The sequence below is a fragment of the Trachypithecus francoisi genome, unplaced genomic scaffold (genome assembly GCF_009764315.1).
Source record: "Trachypithecus francoisi isolate TF-2019V2 unplaced genomic scaffold, Tfra_2.0 Lachesis_group3, whole genome shotgun sequence".
In the NCBI taxonomy this organism is placed as follows: domain Eukaryota; kingdom Metazoa; phylum Chordata; class Mammalia; order Primates; family Cercopithecidae; genus Trachypithecus; species Trachypithecus francoisi.
In genome coordinates, this window is record NW_022681468.1 from 113,968,824 (window position 1) to 113,992,154 (window position 23,331).

At 56.2% G+C, this 23,331-nt stretch overlaps 1 protein-coding gene and 1 long non-coding RNA gene across 2 annotated transcripts in view; one reads left to right on the forward strand and one right to left on the reverse strand.

The window, feature by feature from the left end:
* The window catches only part of LOC117071244, a 40,041-nt gene extending 23,491 nt beyond the window's left edge, over window positions 1-16,550 (reverse strand). Inside the window, exon 1 of the long non-coding RNA XR_004432201.1 lies at window positions 16,077-16,550. This is a non-coding gene — a long non-coding RNA (uncharacterized LOC117071244). The remainder of the gene's footprint in view (window positions 1-16,076) is intronic.
* On the forward strand, window positions 11,620-14,432 carry LOC117071235 (taste receptor cell protein 1). The gene is given in 7 exon segments (XM_033190993.1): window positions 11,620-11,665; window positions 11,838-11,968; window positions 12,313-12,377; window positions 12,675-12,814; window positions 14,230-14,310; window positions 14,313-14,374; window positions 14,376-14,432. Coding segments are annotated over 7 exon segments (582 nt in total).
* Window positions 16,551-23,331: the final 6,781 nt, after the last annotated feature.

Below are 23,331 nucleotides of genomic sequence, written 5' to 3' on the forward strand. Positions count from 1 at the left end.
TGCTTTCAGACTACCTTAACTCTCTAGGTATAGCCTTTCATTGTCCCCACCTAATGATCTGTGGGCTTATGACAGCTATACACAATACCCTGTCCCAGGCATTGGCAGTCTCTGGCCTCCAACTTTTGTCCCCGTTGCACCTAGAGGCTGTTCAAAGTGTACTGCCCAACTTCTCAGCTGCCTTTTTAGAAGTGGGGAACATCCGCATGTGAAAAGTCGCTCCAAGTTCTGAGTTATGTCTCCGATGGCTGTCTCTTCCTGTGTCTTAGTCTCGAAATTCTTCACTATTGTGTTAACTCTTTGATGTCTTCAAACAGATTTTGGGGATTTTTTGTAGCCAGCTTTTATTAAAGGTAAAAATTGCTCAGCTTTTCCCATTTTTTTCCTTGGTTAAGTCTTCATACTGCCTGCTCCTTGAGTCAGAAGTAAAAGCATGGAGGCAGGAATGAGCCCGGGAAGAAGAACAGGTCCCCTCATCTGGAGTGAAGGGTGTTCACTCCAGACATGGAGAAGGGTAAAGAAAGGAAAATCATGAAAGGCCAAGAAGGCTTGGAAGGGTAGGCTGACTGGAAGGGAATGCCTGCCCACTGACTGCCCTCCTTCTCCACTGAGTGAGTCCTACTTGCGTTGGCTGAGTTAGGTGCTGCCAAGGTGGGGCACGGGTGTGCGCCAGGCATGACTTCTGCCCTGTATGGACATATAAATCAGGCGAGGACAGGAAGAACAGAAAGCCCCAAATAATAGTGGCTTGAATGAGAGAGTTTATTTCACTCTTACACCAAAACAACTCTGAAGGTGGCAGTTCACAACTGGTAAGGTGGCTTAACAAGGATGTCTAGTGCACTTACAGCCTCATGACACTTTATCCTATTGGCCAGAATTGCGTCACACAGGCACACCCACCTACAAGGGAGGCTGGGGAATATAGTCTTTATTCTGGAGCACCATATGCCCAGTTAAAAAGCAGGAGCACTGTTACTAATTAAGGATGTGTTAAAAGATAAACCTGGCCAGGTGTAGTGGCTCATGCCTGTAGTCCCAGCACTGTGGGAGGCCGAGGCAGGCAGATCACTTTGAGGTCAGGAGTTCGAGACCAGCCTGGCCAACATGGCGAAATCCAGCCTCTACTGAAAATATAAAAATTAGCTGGGCGTGGTGGCACATGCACGTAATCTCAGTTACTTGGGAGGCTGAGACAGGAGAATCGCTTGAACCCAGGAGGCGGAGGTTTCAGTGAGCCAAGGTCGCGCCATTGCACTCCAGCCTGGGGGACAAGAGCGAAATTCTGTCTCAAAAAAAGAAAAAAGATAAACCTAAGCACTTAAAATTTTAGGAGTTTGAGTAGGCAGTGATTCAAGAATCAGGCAGTGCCAGATGGTGGATGGTTTGGAGCCCAAGGGGAAAGCTTGTATAAGGTGCACACCAAAGCAAGGCAAAGAAAGTATTTGATTGGTTAAAGTGGAGCAGTGGCCTTAATGTCCTTAGAATTCAGTGGTGGTTTCTGATTGGTGAAGTCCCTAGTAAGTGGTTAGTGGGTGATTTCTGATTGGTGAAGTCCCTAGTTAGAGATTAGCTGGTGGTTTCTGATTGGTAAAATCCCTAGAGGATAATTGGTGTTTTCTGATTAGTGAAGTCCCTAGTTAGAGGTTAGTTGGTGGTTTCTGATTGGTGAAGTCCCTAGATAGAGGTTAGTTGGCAGTTTCTGATTTTGTAAGGATATGGCTGTTCATGATAAGTGGGGTTTCAGTTTGCTTACATAAGAACCTAGGGTATGGCCAGGCATGGTGGCTCCTACCTGTAATCCTAGCACTTTGGAAGACTGAGACAGAAGGATCACTTGAGTTCAAGACTAGACTGGGTGACAGAGCGAGACCCTGTCTCAATTTTTTTTTAACAATAAAAAAAGAACTCTGAGTACTATAGCCACCTCAGTCATGACTACCAATTAATTATTTTAATAAACAAGAGGATTACTTGGGGACAACTAGTGATCTCTTCTAGTCCCTCTCCTCTCCTCCCCTGTCTTCTCTTCTTCCAGAAAGCCTTCCCTGACATCTCCAATACTTCCTAAGTCCCTCTTCCTCTGCCCCACAGCTCAGAGAGACAGACCACTGTAAGAAAATTTGGAATAAGAAAAAAACATTATTGGATGTCTCCAGTGGAAAACTTCATTGTTTTGATTAGAGCACACCCTTCTGGCTGATTATTCTAGCCTTTCATTGCCTTCTAGCTGTTTTACAAAAACTCTGTACCTTGCAGATGACAGATCGCAATGCAAAATAATTCAACTCTATAATCATGCAAATAAATGGTCCAGTGGAGGTTAAATTGACTTCCTCCCCCAAGTAAAAAAGTCAGCTTTACATCTATTTGTAAATTTATTTCAACATTCCTTGACTCCATATAAATGTATGCTTCTTTGACTTCTCATTTGAACCGATTGTAACATCTCCAGGTTCCCTCATTAATAATGAGTTAAATACTATCTTTTACATATGTTCAATTTTTATCTATGTGAGAGTCAAGATTTTCCTTTCTAAAAAAATGATCTTTCAACACTGTGAGTACAGGATCCAGGCAGAAGCTCTAGCAGGACAGATACCAGCCTGGCCTGAGAGTCCAGGAGGAGTGAGTGACATTTGGTGTCAAGACACTGACCAGGAGGAAGTGCCTTTGGAGACAAAGGGCAAGTCTTGGTTTTGGGGCCAGGTTTCCTGGCTGGGACACCATTATTCCCAGGGAGAAGGGACAAGCAGCCAGTGGGACTAAGGCTGGGCAGGGAGGCAGGCAGTCTGCCTAGTTCAGCAGGGACATCCACTCATCCTTGCCCCCGACAGCGGCTCACAGAACAATTCCGACCCCATCAACCTGCTTGGAAGATGTGTGTGACATCCATTCTGGATGTCTGAGTAATGAGGCAGTGAGAAGGGCTGTAAACCCAAGCCCCTTCCAGGCCCTCAGGGAGCCTTGGCTGGATCCCTGGGGTAGGGAGGGAACTGGAGGGCTCTGGCATATGACTGGCGGGATGGGGGAGAGATGGGACTGTGAGTACTTCCTGGTCCACCCAGCCCCAGGACTGAGGTCAGCAAGGCAGGCTGCAGCTAAAGCACTGAGGCCTTGAATGCCACCTGGAGAATTCAGAATTTGCAGATGATGTGCAGGGTCCCAGGTTCCCCAACCCTTTCCTCTTTGTTCTTCCTGTGAGCCCCAAGTTCTGTCCTGATCAACGGGCCTGGGTCCCCAGGCCTTCAAAGCACTTCTCTCTGATGAGTAAGGTAACAGACAGAAGATTAAGATTTGGATCTGGCAGGCACTTGCCAAGGGCCACACAAGAGACTAAGATGGCATGCCACCCCACCTCCACCAGAGTTTGGGCTGGGATGCAGGAAAGAACAGGCCAGCTTGGCCCCCTATCCCTGCAGCTGGGGAAGCCTGCCCTGGAAGGTACACAAGCAAAGTGCATCATCCGCTGGCCCCACTGCCCATTTGTCTAGGCAAATGTCTTCCTGGCTTAGCTCCCGAGTGACCTGCCTCTATCTTGCTCCTCCCCTTGGGGCCCTACCTTGCCTGCTGCCACCCCGCTCTCCAGGACCCTTTGGGGTTCCACATAGCCCCTCCTCCAGCCCTGAAGGAGGGACACAGGATAGCCCCCAGTGCAGCCCCCTCCTCCTGCCTCAGGGAGCCAAGTGGAATGGAGCAGCTGGGAAGCCACGGCCCTGAACGGTCAGTGGGAGAAGGGTCCCCTCTGTGCTCAGCTGTGCACGGAGGTGCATTGAGGGGTGTGGAGAGGGGCAGGACTCTACCACGGAACAGCAGGGTGTAACTGCACCTGGACTGCAGGCCTGGCAAGGCTCTGGAGTTCAGAGGAGGAGGGGAATGCTGCCGTGGGCTGGAGGGCCAGAGAAGTCCTGGCCCAGGGGGCTGAAGTTGGCTCATGACAGGAGGAATATCACCCAACCTTCGGGGCCCAACCCCTATCCTGTCCTGGACACTGCAGCTGTTTCCAAAGTATTATGGTTGCAACATTTATCGATGTGAGGCCAGAGTTCCCATTTAATTTATTTCAGGTATCAGGATGGGTTATTTCAGGTCTTCGGATGCCCTCTGACAAGAGGCTAGGGCAGGGGAAGAACAGTGTGAGAGAGAGCCCAGGTCTAGCCTGGCACGCATTCAAATTCCAGACTTGCCTACCCCTGACCCCACACTGAGCCCTGACACTTGTCACAGACTCAGCCCTGATCTTGGCCATTCTCTGAGCCCTGATCTTAGACATAGACTGAATCCTGACCCTGGCCCACAGAGAGCCCGGATCTCCAGTTCTTGGTTGAGTTTTCTCCAAAATTATCCTTGGTCAGGAGAGGGTGTTGGTGGGGAGGGGGCACGTGCCTGGCTTCCTGTATCACCTCCCCACTCCTGGAGCCCGATGGCAAGGAATGGCCTTCAGGTGTGTTTCTGTCCCTTATCACTCATCATCTACCAGGGAGCTGCTGTTTTCCCCATTGTTGCCAGGCAGGCCTCAGCACTAACAGAATCTCCGGCAGAGGCCCAGCAATGCCAGAGCCCTGCCCCCCGAGCCTTGGCTCCAGCCAGCCTGATCTGGAGGGGACAGGAGATGAGGACCCAGTGTCCTAGGGTATGGGCAGAGCCATTAGAGACCAGATCTTCCAGGCCCTGAGTGTGCCACGGAAGGGGGTGGCCCTTCCAGGTCCAGCAGGGGTTGGGCAGAGGTTGCTGATGCTGCTTTCACCCCTCCTCTGTGGGACACCGGCGCCTCCACAGACAGAGGCTTCTCAACAGCACCAGGTCCACCAGGTGAAACCTGGGCATCCTGGGGGCACAGGGAAGGGACACAGAATGGGGGTGCTAGAGTGGGTTGGCTGGCCTGGAGATGGGGTCACGGGCCACTAGATGGGTGGCCCATGGAAGGGCTTGGAGGAGAATAGGGGCCCATGAAACCAGGACTCAAGGTAGAAGTTGCCTCCCTCCCTGTCCTTGGGAAGGCATCCGTCCCCACCCTGACCTGGCCAGGCTGGCCCCTTAACAACTTCTCCCAGAGGAGCCAGGAAACAGCGGAAGATGCAGTTTCCAAACAGATGAGTTGTGGTGAGGGAGGAAGAAGGGCTGCGTTGGGAGGTGTGCACTGCCTAGGTTACAGGCCTGGTGGTGGAGGGGTGGGTTGTGGAGGATTGCTTTCCCCTATCCTTGGAAAATAGCTCCAACGGGGAGGGGAGACAGCCCTGTCCCCTAGCTTTGACTCCAGCCAGCCTGATCTGGAGGGGACAAGAGATGAGGACCCAGGAGATGGGGGAAGGGGTATCCAGGTAGAAGGACCTGGGTGGGGAGGACGGGAGTCTGGCCAAGGCCCTCTTCAGGTCTGATTTCCTACTGAAGGGTTCCAGCCATTATCCTCCCACCAGATGAGGCTCTGGTGACCTGGGACAAATCATGGCAGGGTCACACAGGCGCCAGGAGCCTGGTGGGAGAGGCTCTGGAAACTCCCCAGGACCCCAGCAGGTGGGGTGGGAGGCTAAGTCTGAGACCTGAGCCATCCCACGGGGCGCCAGCCTCCCACCCTGCCTGTCCCTTGGCAGCTCTCTAAGCCTCTTAGGGCTGCCATGGCCCTCTCCTGTGTCGGAGGCTGCGGAAGGGCAGGAGCATGAGAGGAATGTGCAGGGGACCTGGGAAGGACAGTTCTACCCAGGCACGCCCACCTCCATACTCACCCTGCCCAGTCCAGGGCTCTGATCAGGATTCCACACGGGAAAAGCGCTGCGGGAGGGGGACTGTTCTCTTCTGATCTTCCCCCGCCCCCCGGCCAAACCCCCACGCAGCCTGATGCAATGGGAGCAGGACCAAACTGGGATGGGAGATGGCCAGGGAATGGGACATGGACCAACCCCTCCCCAGTGAGCTCCATGCCACCTGGGCACAGAGCTCCCACCATAGCCACCATCAGCACCTCTGGCATCCCTGCAGCCACCGTCCTCACAACAGTCACTCCACATCACACCCAAACCCACACTCATACCCCCATCACCGGCATGGTCACCACCTCCATTTGAAGGCTGGACAGGACTCTGAACTCCTCCTCAATGTGTTTTCAGGCCCATAACCTCCCAGGCTGTGGGGCAGGCACAGGCCGCCCCCATTCAAGACTCTGCAGCCCCAGAGGTCAAGGGCTTTACTGGAGGCCACCTGGCGAGTTAGGGCAGCCCGGCTTCCACCCCCAGCCACAGGGGTGGAAACGTGGGAAAGGCTGGGCAACATGAGTCCTTTTTTGAAGGGAAATTCGCGAGGGTGTCTTCATGTTTGCCATCTGCTTCTGAAGACTTAGAAGCCTAGAGAGCCTTCAGCATGGGCGTGCAGTGGCTTCTAGCTGCTGGGATTCTCCTGGCTGGTAAGGGAGTAGGGTGGGGCGGGCTGGGCCTGGGCCAGGGGTCCTTCTTCTCAATCAGTTTCCACACTGGGTTGGCCTTCATTGTCCTCATGTGGGTCTGGCCATGAACAGCCTGGGGGATACCAGGACATGGCCAAGGTCCACTCCTCAGTCCCCCAGGCTTGGGGCTCCCAGAGGGCACTCGGGGTGAGCAGTTTTGGGGAGCCTGGCACAGGGCAGACCCCTCATGGATCTCAGTGTAGTCTTGTAGGTAAGTGTGGAATTAGCTCCCAAGGCTTTCAGAGATGCCCCCCGCCCTCCCCGCAAAATACTTTTAGGTCCAGCTGTCAGCGTCCCGTGTTCTAAGGATGCCATAAGGCAAAAGCCTTGTCTTATGATGAGGATTGGGCAGCACTTCCCGGCACCCTCAGGCTGACCTGGACCTCACAGGTCATTCAAACAGAACAGTCCAGGGCCCCCAACCTGGAGACAACATCGCCCTGGGGAGCTCTTGAGGCCCTTGGGGAAGGACACTGCGATGGGTGGTGTTGGGGTGGGAGGCACAGGGAGGGGTCCTTGAGGAGTGTCAGGGTCCCCTCCTGCTTCCCTCAGCTCTGGTGAGTTAGGATCAGCGTGTTTGCCTCGGGTAGCTCAGTGGTTTGGGGCTGGAGCTAGGCCAGGGTTTGGATCTCTTCCCAAACGAGGGAGGTAGCAGGGAGGGTGCGGTGTCTGACAGGCTGTGGGCAGTCCCACGTCCCAGCCCCCTGGGTGGCAGGCAGAACAGCCCTCTCCTGTTTGCAGCTCTCTGGATGATCTCAGCTTCCTCCCTGAGCCTTCCTTCTACTCGCAAAGACACCGGCTGGCCTCCCTCAGCCCCTGGCATGTCCGCTTTGCAAGGCAACAGCCAGAAGACACTCCTGTCACTGAACATCCTGCAAGCCATCATTGATGGAGTCTGTCTCTCAGCAGAGAGGAAAGGGGAGACTCCCAGCACAAGGGCAGAAGCCCTCTCTCCCGAGGTATCTGGGAACCAGGAAGCTCCTCTCGCCTTGTCTTTGGATTCCCCCTTGGACCAACCTGTCCCTTCAGGAACTGCTGGGGTCCTGGGCAGGGCCCCACCTGGACCAGCCCCATCAGCACTGGCCTGGCCTACAGCCCACAGAACCCCTGAGTCCCAGCCAGCGTCCTCTGTGGCTGGACCCGTGGCTGGACCTGTGGCTGGACCTGTGACTGAACCTGAAGAAGAGACGTTGGTTCCTGCATCTCCAGAGATTGCTGCCACATTACCACCAGCAGCTTCTCCTGGCCCAAGGCACCACGGGTCTGGGCAAAAGTCCAGTGGGGCCCCTGGATTGTCTGTGACAATTCATACTCCTGCCCCTGCAACCCTGAGGACATCTGGCACCCCTCAACCCACCCAGCAGCCAACTGGAACATCCTCTGCCCCCACCATCCCTGCACCCATATCAGGATCCCCATCGCGGATGTCCTGGCTCCCGAGCAGACACACCTTCAGTCCCCATGCCTGGATGCCGTCTGCGTCAGGGGCTAGCAGCTTTGGCCCAGAAGCCTCCCCATCGCTGATATTGGCTCCAGGGACCACGGGGAAGGCTGTATCCTCAGAACCCCCCAGCCCACTTGTGCGTGCGTCGATTGTTAACATGTTGGCAGTCACACAGCCTCTTACCCTTGTAGGTCCAGGGCGGTCAGGGTTGGCCATGATCTCCCAGTCCTCATAGGGGAATCAGGGTCACCCGCAGAGGCTGTGGCTTCCAGCCGGGGCCCAGGGCCCAGTGTTCCTTTGACGCTGCCATCACCCTCAACAGCACCACCTTCACAGCCCTCACTGTCCTTCTCCCCAGGCCTCTTACCTGTGTTGGCCCCGTCCTTGTCCCCACTACCCACCGTTCCATCTTTATTGCTGTCACTGCCACTTTCCCCACCACAATGGCCATTTCAGTCACCAACTGCATTACTATCCCCAATCCTGGCCCCGGTTTCCCCGTAAGTACCAGAGCCAGAAACTCTGCAGACCCTTCTGTGTCTGTGTTCCCACACACAAGCACAGATTCTCCCACTGATACCTCCAGCTTCCCACCCACCCCACCACCCCTGATGGTTGCAGAACCAGCCACTCTACAGGGGACAGTCCAGCTTGGGCCAGAGGTCCCTGCCAGCCCAGCCCCCACAGCCACCCTCCCTCTCAGATGTTCCTCCAGCCTTCCCTCTGTTCCACCCAGCCCCAGTTCCTCAAGGGTCCCTGGGGATACTGATCCCATCCAGTCTTCCGCCCTGCCTCATCACAGCCAGACCTTCTCATTTCAGGACTCAGTCTCCTCTACCCCAGGACCCAGTCACATGACCCGCTCCGTGACTTTCACAATCACCAATGAAGCCTTCTCGGCTGCACTCTTGAACCCTGACTCCTGGAAGCACCAGCTGCTGCATAAGATCATCCGCCACCAGGTGAGCGCCCCTCCTCCGGTGCGCAGGTGGCCAGTGAGGCAAAGTGAGGCAGAGTTCCTGCAGCCAAAACCAAATCTGCCTCTGCCTTGGTTCTGGAACCATGGGTGCCCTAGCCGGCAAGTGCCATTTCTTCCCTGGCATCCAGGGGGAACTCTGAGTCTCTGTCCATTAGTTTATTGGTTCATTCCTTCATTTATTCAACTAACTCATTTCTTCCTACCACTAACTGAGCACCTACTGTACCAGGTATGGTGCTAAGTGCTGGGAACACCACAGGAAGCAAAAGCAAGCATGCCCCCTGCCCTCAGGGAGCCTGCAGTCTGGAGGAGAGGACAGCCCTACAAGGAGTGATCAAACAAATCCAGATGTCGTCGTAGTTGTGATAAGCTATGGAAAGGAGAAGTGCAGACAGGATAGGCAGCAAGAGGGGTCTGCTGGGGAGAGGTGGCTGCCCAGACAACGCTATTCTGAGAACTGGGAATTTTAACTGGAACACAGAAGTTGGCCAGATGAAACATAGAGGGGCTTTCTAGGCAGAGAACGGCACCTGTGATGACCTTGGGGTGAAGAGGTGGTCGGAGGCAGCAGAGGCAGAGGGACGCCAGCGAGAGGGTCTGTGAGGAGAATAATTTGAAACAGGGGTGAGAGAGGGAGAAGGGGAGGCCTGTTAGGAGCAGCGTAGTCGTCCAAGCCAGAGAGGTCTGGATGGCAGGCCAACATGGCAGCTGTCCAATGCAGAGATGAGAATGACTGCATTGGAAAGCGATTTTCAAGAAAACAGTAGAGAGGGAAAAACCTAGGAAGGCTGGGTGTTTGCTGCAGCATCTGCCTCCTGGGCTCAAACCATCCTCCCACCTTGGCTTCCTGAGTAGCTGGGACTACAGGCACACACTACCATGCCTGGCTAGTTTTGGTATTTTTGGTAGAGAAGGGATTTCGCCATGTTGCCCAGGCTGGTCTTGAACTCCTCGGCTCAAGCGATCCTCCCACCTCAGCCTCTCAAAATGTTGAGATTACAGGCGTGAGCCCTGGCGCCCAGACAGACCTTGAGGCTTTCAGCAGAGGATGACTGGCAGGTTATCACTGGCCACTGTGTGAGGAACAGCTTGGGCAGGGCCTGGGAATCCCAGGTGGTCTGTGAGGGACCAGTGCAGGGACCACGCCAAGATGATGGAGGGTTGACGAGGGCAGGTGGTAGAGTCAGATAGGGGGTGGGTTAGGGCAGGAGGGAAGGTTTGGGGTGGCACATGCCAGCCTTCCATGCCTCTGCCTGTCCTCAGCTCCAGCCCCTCTACCACGAGGCCTTCCCCAGCTTCCAGGGCATTGGTGTCCTGGTCTTCAGGTGAGTGCACACGGCTCTCAGGGCCCACCCATCACCCACCAGCTGCTCTGACCCTTCTCAGCCACAAGGGCTGTCTCAGATGCCTAGCTCTGCCCGTCCCACCCCCAATTCAGGAGCACCTGGGGGCAGGGGCAGGAAGAGCCCTGGACAGGCAGGGAGGAGGCCCACGTCTGATTCTGCCACTGGCTATGCTGTGTGACCTCAGATGCCCTTTGACCTGCCTTGATCCCTGATTCCAGCTGCAGAATTTGGGCAGGAATGCCAGGTGTTGTCTGAGTGCAGTGGGGAAGGCAGGGGCAGCAAGGGCAGCAGGCATGTAAATGACATGCAAAGGGATGCAAATCCCTTGGGCAGGGCCCTCCACTCTAAGCCTCTAGGGGAAGAGGATGCTGGGGGAGACCCAAGACCACATTTGCCAGCAGAGAGCAGCCCTGCCATGTCATGTCAAAGGCTGAGAAGGTCCAAATCGCTGTAGCCCCACTTGAGTTGTGAGCTCAGTGTGGGCTTTGAATCTTGTAAGTAATTTAAAGGCTCGAATGCTCCCAGTGACAGGAAGCTCACTCTCTCTCCAGGCCATGCTCCTGAGCTGCTCAGACAGTTTTCCCTTTTAACAAATGGGAACTTTCTATGACTTCCCTGCCCTGGGCCTGAAGAGAAGTTTTCTCTCCCCACCCGCAACATGCACAGCAAGCAAGTGCTCAGGGGAAGGACAAAACTTATTCTGGATTCTTATTTGTCTCCTGGTCTCTCCCCAAAAGCTCCTTCAGCACCCGACTAAGGCCAGGGCAATTGGTCCATCTCTCACTGGCTTTCAGAGATTCTTCAGGCCTGTCACCTCCCTCTCTCCAGAGCCCCCTGCTCCTTGTGATACAGCCAAAGATGTTTTTCTCAGTGTGATCCAGATTATCATTCTGAGACCTCACAGCCAGCTGCAGCCTGGTTGAGTAACGCTGCCCTGGTCACTCCCTGGGCGGGATTCATGGTATTCCCATGACAGCCGGCTTGTTGGGGTGTCCAAGGGAACTCACTTTCACTGAGTGCTTGCTTTGGGTGCTGGTGGCTGAGTCATTCAGGCCTCACAGCCATCCTCTGGGAAAGGGATCATTATCCCCCTTTTACTGAGGAGGCAGCCGAGGCCCACAGGAGTAAGGTGACTTGCCTTGAGTCACACAGGGAGGCTCTTCTCTGCGTGGCCCATGGCTTCCCCTGTGGACTTCCCTCCCTTGGGATGCCAACTCTTGCACCAGCCAGGCCCCCACCGGGCGCACAGGACCCCTCATGCTCCCACTGGCCCTGGCTGAGGATGTGGCTCTGCCCCCAGAGGCCTGGCTCTGTAGTGGTGAGCGCCTCTCTTGTATTTGGGGGCCGTGCCCCAGGCCCCTCTCCCTGTGAACTCCTCTGGGCTTTGGATCGCAAAGTGAAGACCTCGGGGCAGATGCTGGGGAACCTGTCATTGGCTGAGAACAGCCTCACCTCTGATGGTGAGTCCCATCCCCAGCCGCCCCTACCGCAGTGCCTTTTCACCTGCCCAGGGGGAGCACTGGGTGGACTCCCTAGAGGGATCCAACTCCTGCCCTGACCCTGAAGCACCTGGTGGTGCGGTGGGTGAGGAGGGGCCTGGCGCCTCCGGAACTCCCATCCATGGCTCTACAGGGGCCGACCTGATCACCCTGGCCCAGGAGACCATCAGCATCCGCTTCACAGCCATAAGGCCCTTCCTGCCGCAGCTCCTCGTACCGGGTTCTGTCTCCTTTGTCCTGCTGGAAAGGCAGATCCTTCAACAGGCGAGGTGGCCTTTTCCACCCCTTCTGGGGTCTGGGACACTCACTATGCCTCCCTTGAAAGCAGGCCTTCCAGCATGGAGGCAGCACCCAGCCATGGCACTGTGGGGGAAGGCGGGCATAGAGGGCACCATGCCCTGGGGGAGAGGGTTCTCTGAAGGAGGAGGTGACTCTGTCCGAATGGGAACACGGCCAGGCTCTGTAAGCAGACACCCCTACCCAGGACGCTGTGTTTAAGGGTGGCTCCCTCCCAGGTCCTACCTCCTGCCTCACCTGGTCCCCATCCCACACTGGGTCTCAGGAGAAACAGCTCCCAGGCTCGCCCTGACCTCCAGGGTTTCCCACAGGTCACACCGGTGGTGTCAGGATTCTATAAGGCGAGTCCCCAAGAGAGGCCCCTGCTCCTCTTCAGGTGGGTCGAGTCCCCGTCCCGTCCGTCCAGCTTGTCCTGCTGCTCTCTTGGGGGCTGCCCTGGGGCATAAGGAGGCAACTCTGTGACCCAGAACCAAAATATGGGGGTGTAGGTTTGGGGCTACCTGGGAAAGGACTTTGCCCCAGGTTGCTGTAGCTTGGCCATGTAAGCTGGCTCTGCCTAGGAGGTAGGGAGCCCCACACCAGAGGGTATGCATTTCGGGGGACTCAACCTACTTCTAGAAATGTACTGGCAAAAAGTTTGTGACCCCTGCACTCTCCCCTTGTGCTTCTCTAGCAATGCTGAACAGTGGGTGGGCGTTTATATCGAATACAAGTTCCAGACCCCCACCCCTACCCACCTCCAAGGCCTGGCTAATCACATGGCCCAAAACATAACAGATCCCATCCTCCAGAAATCCAGCATCGTGGCCAATGGTGAGTCGGGGCTGCGATCCCTGTGTGTCTCTGGGCCAGCAGGCTCTTCCCCTCTCTAAACCTCGGTGTTTCTCTTCTAGAGAATGGGCAGAACTTCTTTCAGACAATACTTGCTCATGTGTTGGGGCCACAGAGAGGAATGGGGCATAGAGATTTAGCAAGGAACTGGACAGACGCGAGAAGCAGCTGGGACCAGAGGGATGAGAGGGTCCTATCACCTCCCTGATTGCCCAGGACCTCACTGAGTCCTCACATGCGTGACAAGATCTATCCCACCAAGTCGGGGCAAAAGCCCTCAGCTCTGCCCCAGTGCCGGGGCTGCAAGAAACCCATATCTCCTCTTGGGGCCTCCTGATAGGATGACTTCTGCAAGCTCATGTCATCCTAACAGGGAGAGCTGGTCCACGCCCAAGTTGGGAGAGCGCTGGGTGAAATCAGTCCCCTCCAGGTACGCACAGCCTGGAGCTGCTCTCCAAGGACCCCTCAGCCACAGAAGGTGCTGGTCCTCCTACAGTGCTGCCCCACCCCCACCACTGCAGCCTCCTGGGAGTGTGGTCGAAGTGCCCTCCTTCGGGCTCTGCCCTCGCACCCACTCCTACACAGCTACTCTCCCTGCCGGCCACCCCAGAGACCAGATTGGTTTGGGTCTCTGCCTCCACAGGCCCGAACCACCATCTCTTCTGCTCCCCAGAAAGCCAGCTCCCGGCAGACAGGCCATGTTCCCTCTTCATTCCTCAACACGGAGGACCCATCACAACCCCCTCAGCAGACAGTAGAGCTCCCCACACATCCTCTTACAGAGGCTTCACCGTTGATGGCCACAAACCCCACCATGACCTCCTCCCAGGGAGTGAATTTTCTTACATGTCTCCCACCAGAGCAGCAACAAAATAAAACATAAAAGCAGCATCTGTTAAATTGTCAGCAACATTTCCTACTGGGATCAACTCTCGGAGTGAGCAGCGTATTCCATTAGATGGATCAGTGCAGGGGTTAGCAAGCGTTTTCTGTAAAGGGCCAGAAGGAAACTCTTTAGGCTCTGCAGACCACTGGGTCTCTGTCACCACCTACTCAAACCCTCCCCTGTAGCAAGAAAGCAACCCTAGACAACATGTCAACAAATGAGCGTGGCCATGTTCCTGGAAACCTTTCTTTATGGACGTGGAAGTTTGCATGTCACGTACTTCTCATGTGTCACAAGATACGATTCTACTTTCCATGTTTTCAACCATTTAAACATGTAAAAGCCATTCTTAGCTCGTGGGCCACACAAAAACAGGCAGCAAGAAATTTGGGTTTTAGACCAGCAGCAGCTGACCCCTGGATGGAGCATTAGAGCTTGGGTGTGCTTCCCACCCCAGGGCTTCCAGGAGAGGGAGTGCAGGCTGATGCCACCTCCAGCCCCATCGCTCTAGGGGAGAAGGCGGAGCTGGTGCTGTATGAAGTTTGGCTGCAGATCCTGGGCCAGCCCTACACCAAGGCCTTGGAGGACAAAACCAGCCTGAGTTCTGGGCACTTCAGGGGCAGCTGACGAGATGGGTGAAGCGGCGGAATGAAGTAGGGGGGTCGGGGAAGAGGCCTCGGGAAGATGGGGGATGACTGGACAAGGCTTTGGTAGAGCTGTGACCCTCTTCATCCTCTCCTGACCCCCCAGCTGACCCTCATCCTCAGACCTCTGCAGAACTTTGACCAAGTGGTGGTGGAGGAATTCTGGTGGGTCCGGGGTGGCCCTGGGTGACCCAGGGCTCAGACCTGGGTTCTGGGGTTGAGGGCAGGAGGCTGGAAGAGATGACCTCCCCTAGTCCTGCAAGGCTGCCCAGCCCCCTGAAGTCTGTGATGATTCTCCCACCAGGCTGGATCCACTGACCGCCAGAGTGGGTGCCACCTTCTTCAGGGCAGCGCCAGCCCAGGCTCTCGTGTGGGACTGTGTGTGCCAGGGTCTGCACACCCTGGGGGAGGCAGAGGGCCTCTTGGTAGAGATGGTCATCCCAGACCTCGGTCAGTACCTCCTTCCCTCTGCAGGCCCCCTCCCTCTGTCCATCTGCCTCCTCCCTTGGGCTTGCTGCCTCCACATGCCCTGATCTGAAGCCTGCCTCCCCTCCTCACGGAGCCCTCCAAGATGCTCCTAGCCCCAGCTCTCTGGTCCCGCAGCACCTTCTGGGCCCAGATTCTGCCTTCTCAGAAGTCTGGGAGCAGGGCCCCGCCTGGCCATAGCCTTCTTGCTCTGCTCTAGGCACTCCTAGCCCCAAAGCCTCCAGCCCGCTGGACACCTCCATCCCCAGCTATGCCATGGCTCTCCTCATCCTGGGCCTCCTGCTCGTCACAGTTGCCCTTGTCCTGGTGAGTGTCTGGCTGGGCCCAGGCTCCTTCTTGAGGGGCAGGCTGAGCCTTTGACGCCTTGAGCCTTTGAGCCAAGCTGAGGGGTGAGCAGGTCCCTTTACACCCCTGATTCCCCCACCCAAGCCCAGCATCTCCTCAGCCTCCAGCTGGGGCTGCGGGGTTTGGGGCCGGGGACTGGGCCTGATCCCAGTGTCCCTACTCTTCTTGTCAAGGTGCTAAAGTGGAGGGCCTCCCTCGGGGTGTTCAGCCTGGGAGCGTAGACGCGCACAGTGCGGTACAGAGGACACTCCAGACAGGTAAGTGGAGGGCGGTTCTCCCTGACCCCACCCCAGGTGTTTGTTCTTGGTGGAGTCCACCGCCCCCACTGTCAAGGCCTTCTGCAAACACTCCCCAGGGGGCTGTCGTTGGCAGCCCTGGGTGGTGCAGTCAGTGTGCCAGAAAAGCTCCCCACTACTGTGGGCAGTGGCCCAAGCAGTCAAGCAGACTCCCCCAAGCAGGCTCCACCTACCCCTAGCCTGTTCCCAGCTGCCTCCCACCAACCCTAGAAATGCTGCTGGGGGCTGACAGAGACTCAACTTAGGTGCACAGGGGGCCAGGAGACCTGGGACAGAGAACAGGAGGTGTGGGGAGGGAATCTTCCTTCCCCAACTTCCCACTGCATGATGGCCAGACAGTGGCACCTCCAGGTCCTGGAAGGACATGTGTGGACCCAACTCAGTTTCCCCTTTGTCTTGTGGCCTTTCTTCTCCCTCGACTAGGGCCAGGTGGATGTGGGAGGAGACGCAGCACCATCCTGGGTGCACTCAGACTCATTCCTCACTCCTGGCCTTCACTCCCTTTCCTCTACACAAAGGTGACCCCTCACGCTGCTGATCCCTCTGCTGAAACCCAAACTCCAAGCCTCTCCTCTCCCCACCCTCACCTTGCTCCACGGCTTCCACAGACAGTGCCTCAATGCTGAGGAATGAATCCGGAGTTCCAACACCACCGACTTTCCCAGGAACTCAGAGCCAGAGAGGGCCAGGGTCCAGCCCGAGGCCACACAGCCAGGGGCTTCTTCCCTCCTAGACCCCAAGGACTGGACTTGCAGGGCTGGGACAGAGGTGGGGTAGGGGAAAGCAATGCCTTGTCAACCCACGCAGGGAGCCCCACTCCCATCCCCAAGGTGCATAAAGTCTAGGAACACCCCTGCTCCCACGTCCATGCTCACTCAGGGCCCTGCTCCAAGTGCTTGGCACTCACACCAGCCTCCCGCCCTCCATGCCACAGGTATTGGTCTCGTTTACAGAGGGGGAAATGGTGGCCAAGAGCCTCCCCCAGCACACACACCTAGTCTTAGGCACAGCTGAAGTCTTAGGCACTGCTGAGGGGTCCGCAGTCTCTGCTGACCCTCCTGCCACTCGTGCTGCCAGGGACCATGCTTTGGAGAGGAAGAAACAAGAGTGAGCTGGGTACTCACACACAGGGCACAGGGTCGGGGCGGGGAGATAGGGAAAAGTCAGCCAGGAGGAAAGGGCAAGGTGTGATCCTGTACATACACATCACAGAGCCCGTGGAGTTGGGGGTACTCAGGCCAGCTCTGGGCCAGCATGGTGGGCCTCAGACAGCAGAACGCGGCAGCCCGGCAACCCTCCCGTGGCGCTTTGCAGGGCACCTTCATCCCCACGGAGCTTGGTTAAGTTTCTCTTCCTGGGGCAGGAACTCAGCTGCAGAGGCAGCAGGAAGAGGACAGAAGCCCACCCCAAAGAGGGCTGGGGCAGGGGCACCCTTACGCCCGCCTGGTCTGGCCCAATAGGGCTAGAGAGACTGTCAGTCCTAAGAGAAACGCAGGCCCTTTGGGGGTACGGAAAAGCCAGGAAGCAATCCAAAGTTAGTATTTAAAAAATTGATTTCTAGATATTTAGACAGTCATCTGGTGTGAGGAGCTGGGAGGGCCCCAGGGTAGAGCCCACAAGAGGAGGAAGACTGAAAAGGGGTCAGAGTGGGAATGGGGGCTGCTGAGGGCAAGGCCCACCCCCCTCCCTGACCCCCCAAACCCAGCCACAATGCCAGTCAGCCTCAGGCCAGAGGGTGTGAGCAACGGGGCCCTTGGCTGCTCTACAGTGGATCAGAGCCACTGGGTGTGGGGGGTCTTCCAGGGCAGGTGTGGGGCTGCCAGGGCAAGGTAAGGCAGGCTCCCAGGGCAGAGACTGAGGCCGACCCCTGCAGCCCCACTGCAGGGGGGAACACCGGGATAGGCAAGGGTCTAACCTAGAAAGCCCCAGCAGCTCCTGTGCCCATCAGGACACCATTGAGGCTTGGTGGTGGTGGAACCCAGGAATGGTCTTTGAACCCACGACCTGGAAGGGGGAGCCAAGGATAGTCCTGGCCCGAAGGCTCCCCTACCTGCAAGGAGTGGGCAGGCCCAGTGAGGGGACCCCAGGAGCCCAGACCATGAGCTTACCTGGCCAAAGACAGCAGCCAGCACCAAGACATCAAAGAGGGTGGGTAGAAAGGTCATCACATCGGGGTTGACTGCGGGCGGCACCAGGTTCCTCTGTACTTCTGGAACACACAGGCCTCTCCTTCCTATCCCTGAAGCACCCCTGCCCCCACCCCAGCAGCCCGAAGACCAGCCTAATAGACGCACTTGTCCTGGGTCAGCCCCGCTGTCCAAGCAACTACAATTTCTGACTAGAGAGCCAGGGCGGGGCAGGGTGTAGGATGGGTCCCTGGAAGATGCTCCGGGGATGCCCTGATGCCTAAAACGTTCCCCATTGGGCCTTCTCAGGGAGGGAGGGTTATGGCAGCCTGTTCTCTCCAGCCACCTCCATCACCACAGGAGCACTTACAGGCGTCACGGGAGAGAACTGGCTCACTGGAGCCAGGAACAGCATGGACACAGCCCTGGGGCTGAGGCTAAGTGGACTCTGGGAGACCGTCACTCTGTCTTCAAGCTTTGGTCTCCTGGCCCTCTACAAGCCAGGCTGTTTCAGGCTTGCATGAGGCCTTGCACAGAGACAGAGTCCAAACACAGCTGGTGAACACAGCAGGCTTTAGGGAGGTGGCACATACCTGGGGGTGGGGGCTGGGTAGCAGGGAAGGGAGGCCCTGGGGCTAGTATGGCCTGTCTGGAGGTGGCGCAATGGGACCTGCACCACGTGAGGAGAGAGGGTCCACCTGGAAGAGTGGACCAGCCAGATGGCCACCAGGCTGGATGGCCACCGCCAGAGTCTGCAGGACAATAGAGGGGGCTGGGAAGGGAGAGAAGACAGCTGAGGGGCAGGGAACCTGGGTTCCTCCATACAGACACATGAGTCTTCCCTAAGTGGGTCTTCCCCATGGGTGTGAGGGGGCATTCAAGACACACCTGGCCAGTTGAATTGTAACAGTGACCCCAGAAGAGCACAGCCCTATCCTTCAGATGAATAAACAGAGAGACACATCTCACAGCCAGGAGCTGCAACTCAGGCCCAGGTCCAGCTGCAGTGCTGCCTCCATGGCTCTGCCTGCACCCCCTACAGGACTCAGTTCCCGCTAACAAGTGAACACTTGAGTACGGGTGAAATAGGTGCTATTATCCCCGTCTGGCTGCTGGAGAAAGGGACTTGCCTAAGGCCAAAGTGACAGGGCTGGTTCAACCCCATCTGTCTCAGCCAGCACATCCCCATGGCAGAGGCTTTACTGTGATCCAAACCTGGAAGGTGGAACTCCTTCCAATGTCCCACCCAGGGCACAGAGCATGCAGCTCCACGTTTGGGGAGGTGACAGTGTGGGGAGATGACAGTGTGGGGAGGTGACAGTGTGGGAAATAATCTGGCTAGGCCAAGGCCTCATGGAGCCCAGGGTTCCCTAGGGCCAGGAGAGCACTGGAGCCCACCCCAACACCCACTGGAAACCTGGAATCTGCACCTGCAGGAGATCAGGAGAGGGGTTCAGCCTCCGATGCACCTACAGCAAGGTGAGACAGGCACAGGTGGGCGCCCTGCTTCCAACCAGCCTCAGGTGGGCAGGAAGCAGATCTCCTGCCTGACCTTCCTCTCCTGCCTCCCCAAAGCAGAGAAGGGACAGCCGCCCATCAGGCCATTGCCCAGATTGAAGCCGCTGAAGCTAGGTCCTAACAGGACAGTGTGACCCCTGACTATCCCAGGCCCGGGCCAAGGCAGTCCTGTCTCTGGTGAGGACCTGGTAGACAGGAGATGTGATGTCCCCACGTGGCTCTATAAACCTCTGATTGAGGATAATCAAGGAAATGGGCAAGACCATCATGCTCAGCCAACAACACGACGGGCACCAGGGGCAGGCAAAAGTCAGTTTGGGCCCAGGCCTGGCCCCTGGAAGGATGGTGGACGAGGGGTCAGCCACGGTGGAGGGGAATGGAAGGCCACGGGCTGGGTGGTCAGGGCTGTCAGCTCCTGCAGCCCCTGCAGAACGTCTGCCCAGGCCTGGCTCTGCACTCAGCCTTCTGCCTGGAGCCACAGGTGCCTGGACACCAGCCTCAAGTAGGGATGGTGGTAGGAAAGGCACTGTGGCCACATGTGGGCACCTAAGCATGGGACAGAGGGGTATCTTGCCCCAAAGAGACCATAGAGGCCAAGAACTTAAGCAGATGTGACACCATCAATAAACCCCCTTGTCCTGGGTCACATCAATTAAGTCAGCGCCTACCCTGACCCTGAAGCTGCAGCTCAGTCTGGTTGAGACTCACAAAGAGATGTTAGTGCTGGGCAGGGGGTCTGGCCCAGCCTGCGATGTCCAGCAAAGCTGTGGGCTGAACAAGAATCTCTGAAGATTAGTCCAGGAAAAGGAGAGCTGTGCCTGCGCAGGGAGTGGGGGCAATGTCCAGGGGCAGGAGGCCTGAGGACATTTAACTAGGTAGGGTGCCAGGTCAGGATGTGCAGAAGAGAAGGTGGCATGGCAGCATCCTGCCCGAGGCCAGGCTATAAACCTAGGGGCCGCCTTGTCTAGCCTAAACCATGCTGCCGCCCAGATGCCATCCTTCAAATGTGAGGCAGGGCTGGGAGAGCCCCCAGACCCCTCATCCCTCCCACCCCAAGCTGGTTCCCATCCCTCACCAGAAGGAAAGGGAACTCTTCTATGGGGCACAGCATGCCAGGTTCTCTATCACCTGGGGAAGGGGCAGGGGAGAGGGGGAGCTGCAGCTGGGTGAAAAAGAACCCAGGTTCCACTCTGTTCATTCCTGTCATGTGACCTCGGGCAAGCTGCTTTCTTTGCCTTGGGCCAAGGAGTGTCACAGGGGAGGGGCCAGGTTAAAAGAGCTCCACCCTGGAGCCCAGAGCTACCCACAGAGAAAACTCCCATCCTCCCGATTCTGCTCCCAGCTCACGCTGCTGGGATAACATCCTCCCCATCAGAGAGGCCGTGGGAGGCAGAGGCTGACCCTGCTCCTTCAGGCACCTCAGCGGGTTTGGGTCCACCTTCATCATGATCAGGGAGTGGGTCCCTGGGATCACAAAGGTGAGGGGCAGCTTCTCGGGCTCCAGGTGCTCCAAGGTAGACCCTGCAGGGCACCAGAGCTAGAAGGGCATTGGGGAAGACCTTGAACCAGGCCAGGACCTGAGCTCTGCCTGGCCATGGTGACTCTGAGCCAGGTAACCCTACATTAGTCTCAGTCTGTCACTCTTTCTCATGGGGGACGTCAGCATTACCTCTGGAGTCAAAGTACGTAAGCCAGAGTAACCAGAGTTCCCAGTAGGGACCAAGACCAAAGGACGCAGGGGTCGGGCCTGTCCCGGAAGTTCAGGTTGGATGAGGGGCTCTGTGAAGCTGGGGCAACCGACGGCCTGCCCTTCAGGTTACAGGCATCTGGGTCCTGGTCTAGACCCTCATATGTCATCCAGAGACCCAACCCTGGGGACAGTTCCTCCCAGGCTGGTAGCAGAGAGTCAATCCTTGTACTCACCCCACGAAAAGCTCTGAAATGAGGGGGTCTGCGACTGGGGGAAAGACTCTTCAGGAAAAAGTTCTCGGGGCAGGGAAGGTTTGAGTTGGGCCTTAGGGCAGCCAGAGAGGTAGGTGATAGGTCCCCTCACAAAACCTGCCAGAGAATGCAGGAGGGTCACAGGTGTAGTGTCGGGAATGTTCTGGAAGACAGCAGGCAGCCTCCCACTCACCGATGGGGCTGAGTGCGGTCAGGTCCACACACCAGGAGAAGCTGGTATCCACACACTGGTGCACTTTGTTTCTCATTTTAGAGACAGGGTCTTGCTCCGTTGCCCAGGCTGGAGTGCGGTGGTGCAATCATAGCTCACTGCAGCCTTGACCTCCTGGGTTCATGTGATCTTCCCACCTCAGCCCCTGAGTGGCTGGGACTACAGGTGCATGCCACCATGTCTAATTTTATTTTTTGTAGAGACAGGGTCTCGCTGTGTTGCCCAGGCTGGTCTCAAAGGGCAAGATGATTTCCTAGGAAGCCAGGCATGGAGGCCAGCATGCACCTGAACTGAGGACAGAAGACTCTGACAAGAGGGAGGGGGAAGCCTCTGACATAGTTTGGATACTTGTCCCATCCACGTCTCGTGTTGAAATGTGATCCCATGGCCGGGCGCGGTGGCTCAAGCCTGTAATCTCAGCACTTTGGGAGGCCGAGACGGGCGGATCACGAGGTCAGGAGATCGAGACCATCCTGGCTAACATGGTGAAACCCCGTCTCTACTAAAAAAATACAAAAAAAACCTAGCCGGGCGCAGTGGCGGGCGCCTGTAGTCCCAGCTACCCGGAGGCTGAGGCAGGAGAATGGCGTAAACCCGGGAGGCGGAGCTTGCAGTGAGCTGAGATCTGGCCACTGCACTCCAGCCTGGGCGACAGAGTAAGACTCTGTCTCAAAAAAAAAAAAAAAAAAAAAAAAAAAAGAAATGTGATCCCCAATGCTGGAGGTGGGGTCTACAGTGTGAGGTGTTTGGGTCATGGTGGGAGATCCTCGTGAATGGCGTAGTGCCCTCCCCATGGTAATGAGTGAGTTTTCTAATTTTTTTTTTCTTTTTCTTTCTTTTCTTTCTTTTTTTTCTTGAGACAGAGTCTCACTCTGTTGCCCAGGCTGGAGTGCAGTGGAGCAATCTCAGCTCACTGCAACCTCCGTCTCCCGGATTCAATACGTGAGTTTTCTATTAGTTCACTGGAGAGCTGATTGCTTAAAAGAGGCTGATGCCTCCCCTCTCTTGCTTCCTCTCTCACCATGTGACACGCCTGCTCCCTCTTTGCCTCCCACCAGGAATAAAAGCTTCCTGAGGCTTCACCAGAAGCCTAGCAGATGCTTGTACAGCATGCAGAACTGTGAGGCAAATAAACTTCTTTTATAAATTACCCAGTCTCAGGGCCAGTCACAGTGGCTCACACCTACAATCCCAGCACTTTGGGAGGCCAAGGTGGGTGAATCACTTGAGGTTAGGAGTTCAAGACCCGGCTGGTTAACCTGGTAAAACCCTGTCTCTACTAAAAATATAAAATTAGCCAGGCATGGTGGTGCATGCCTGTAATCCCAGCTACTTGGGAGGTTGAGGCATGAAAATTGCTTGAACTTGGGAGGCAGAGGTTGCAGTGAGCTGAGATCATACCATGGCACTCTAGCCTGGGCCACAAGAGCAAAACTCTATTTCAAAACCCTTTCTCTACTAAAAATATAAAAAATTTGCCAGGCATGGTGGTACATGCCTGTAATTCCAGCTACTCAGCAGGCTGAGGCAGGGGAATAGCCTGAACCCAGGAGGCAGAGGTTGCAGTGACTTGAGATCATACCACTGCACTCCAGCCTGAGCAACAGAGCTAGACTTCCTCTCAAAAATAAATAAACAAGCAAACAAACAAATAAATAACCCAGTCTCAGGTATTCCTCTAGAGCAACACAAAACAGGCTAATACAGCCTCCACACTTAGTGTCCACTGGACCTGACACCCAATGGTCTTGACTCTGCCATTAACAGTCGGACTATGACAGAGTTGTTCCCCTGCTCTGCCTCAGTTTGTCCTCTCTCAGCAGAGCAGAGCAGGGATAACTGTTTCTCATGTGGGCCACAGGACAAAACAAAGCCCTGAGTCCCACAGGAAGGTAGGTGGGCTATCTCCAAGGGAAGACAGACCTGGGGCAGTATTTTATGTCCCCGGGGTGGCAGAGGCACATGGAGAAGATGTCTCCTTTGTGGGCAAGGGAGAAGGAAAGATAAGCAGAGGCGCCAGACACC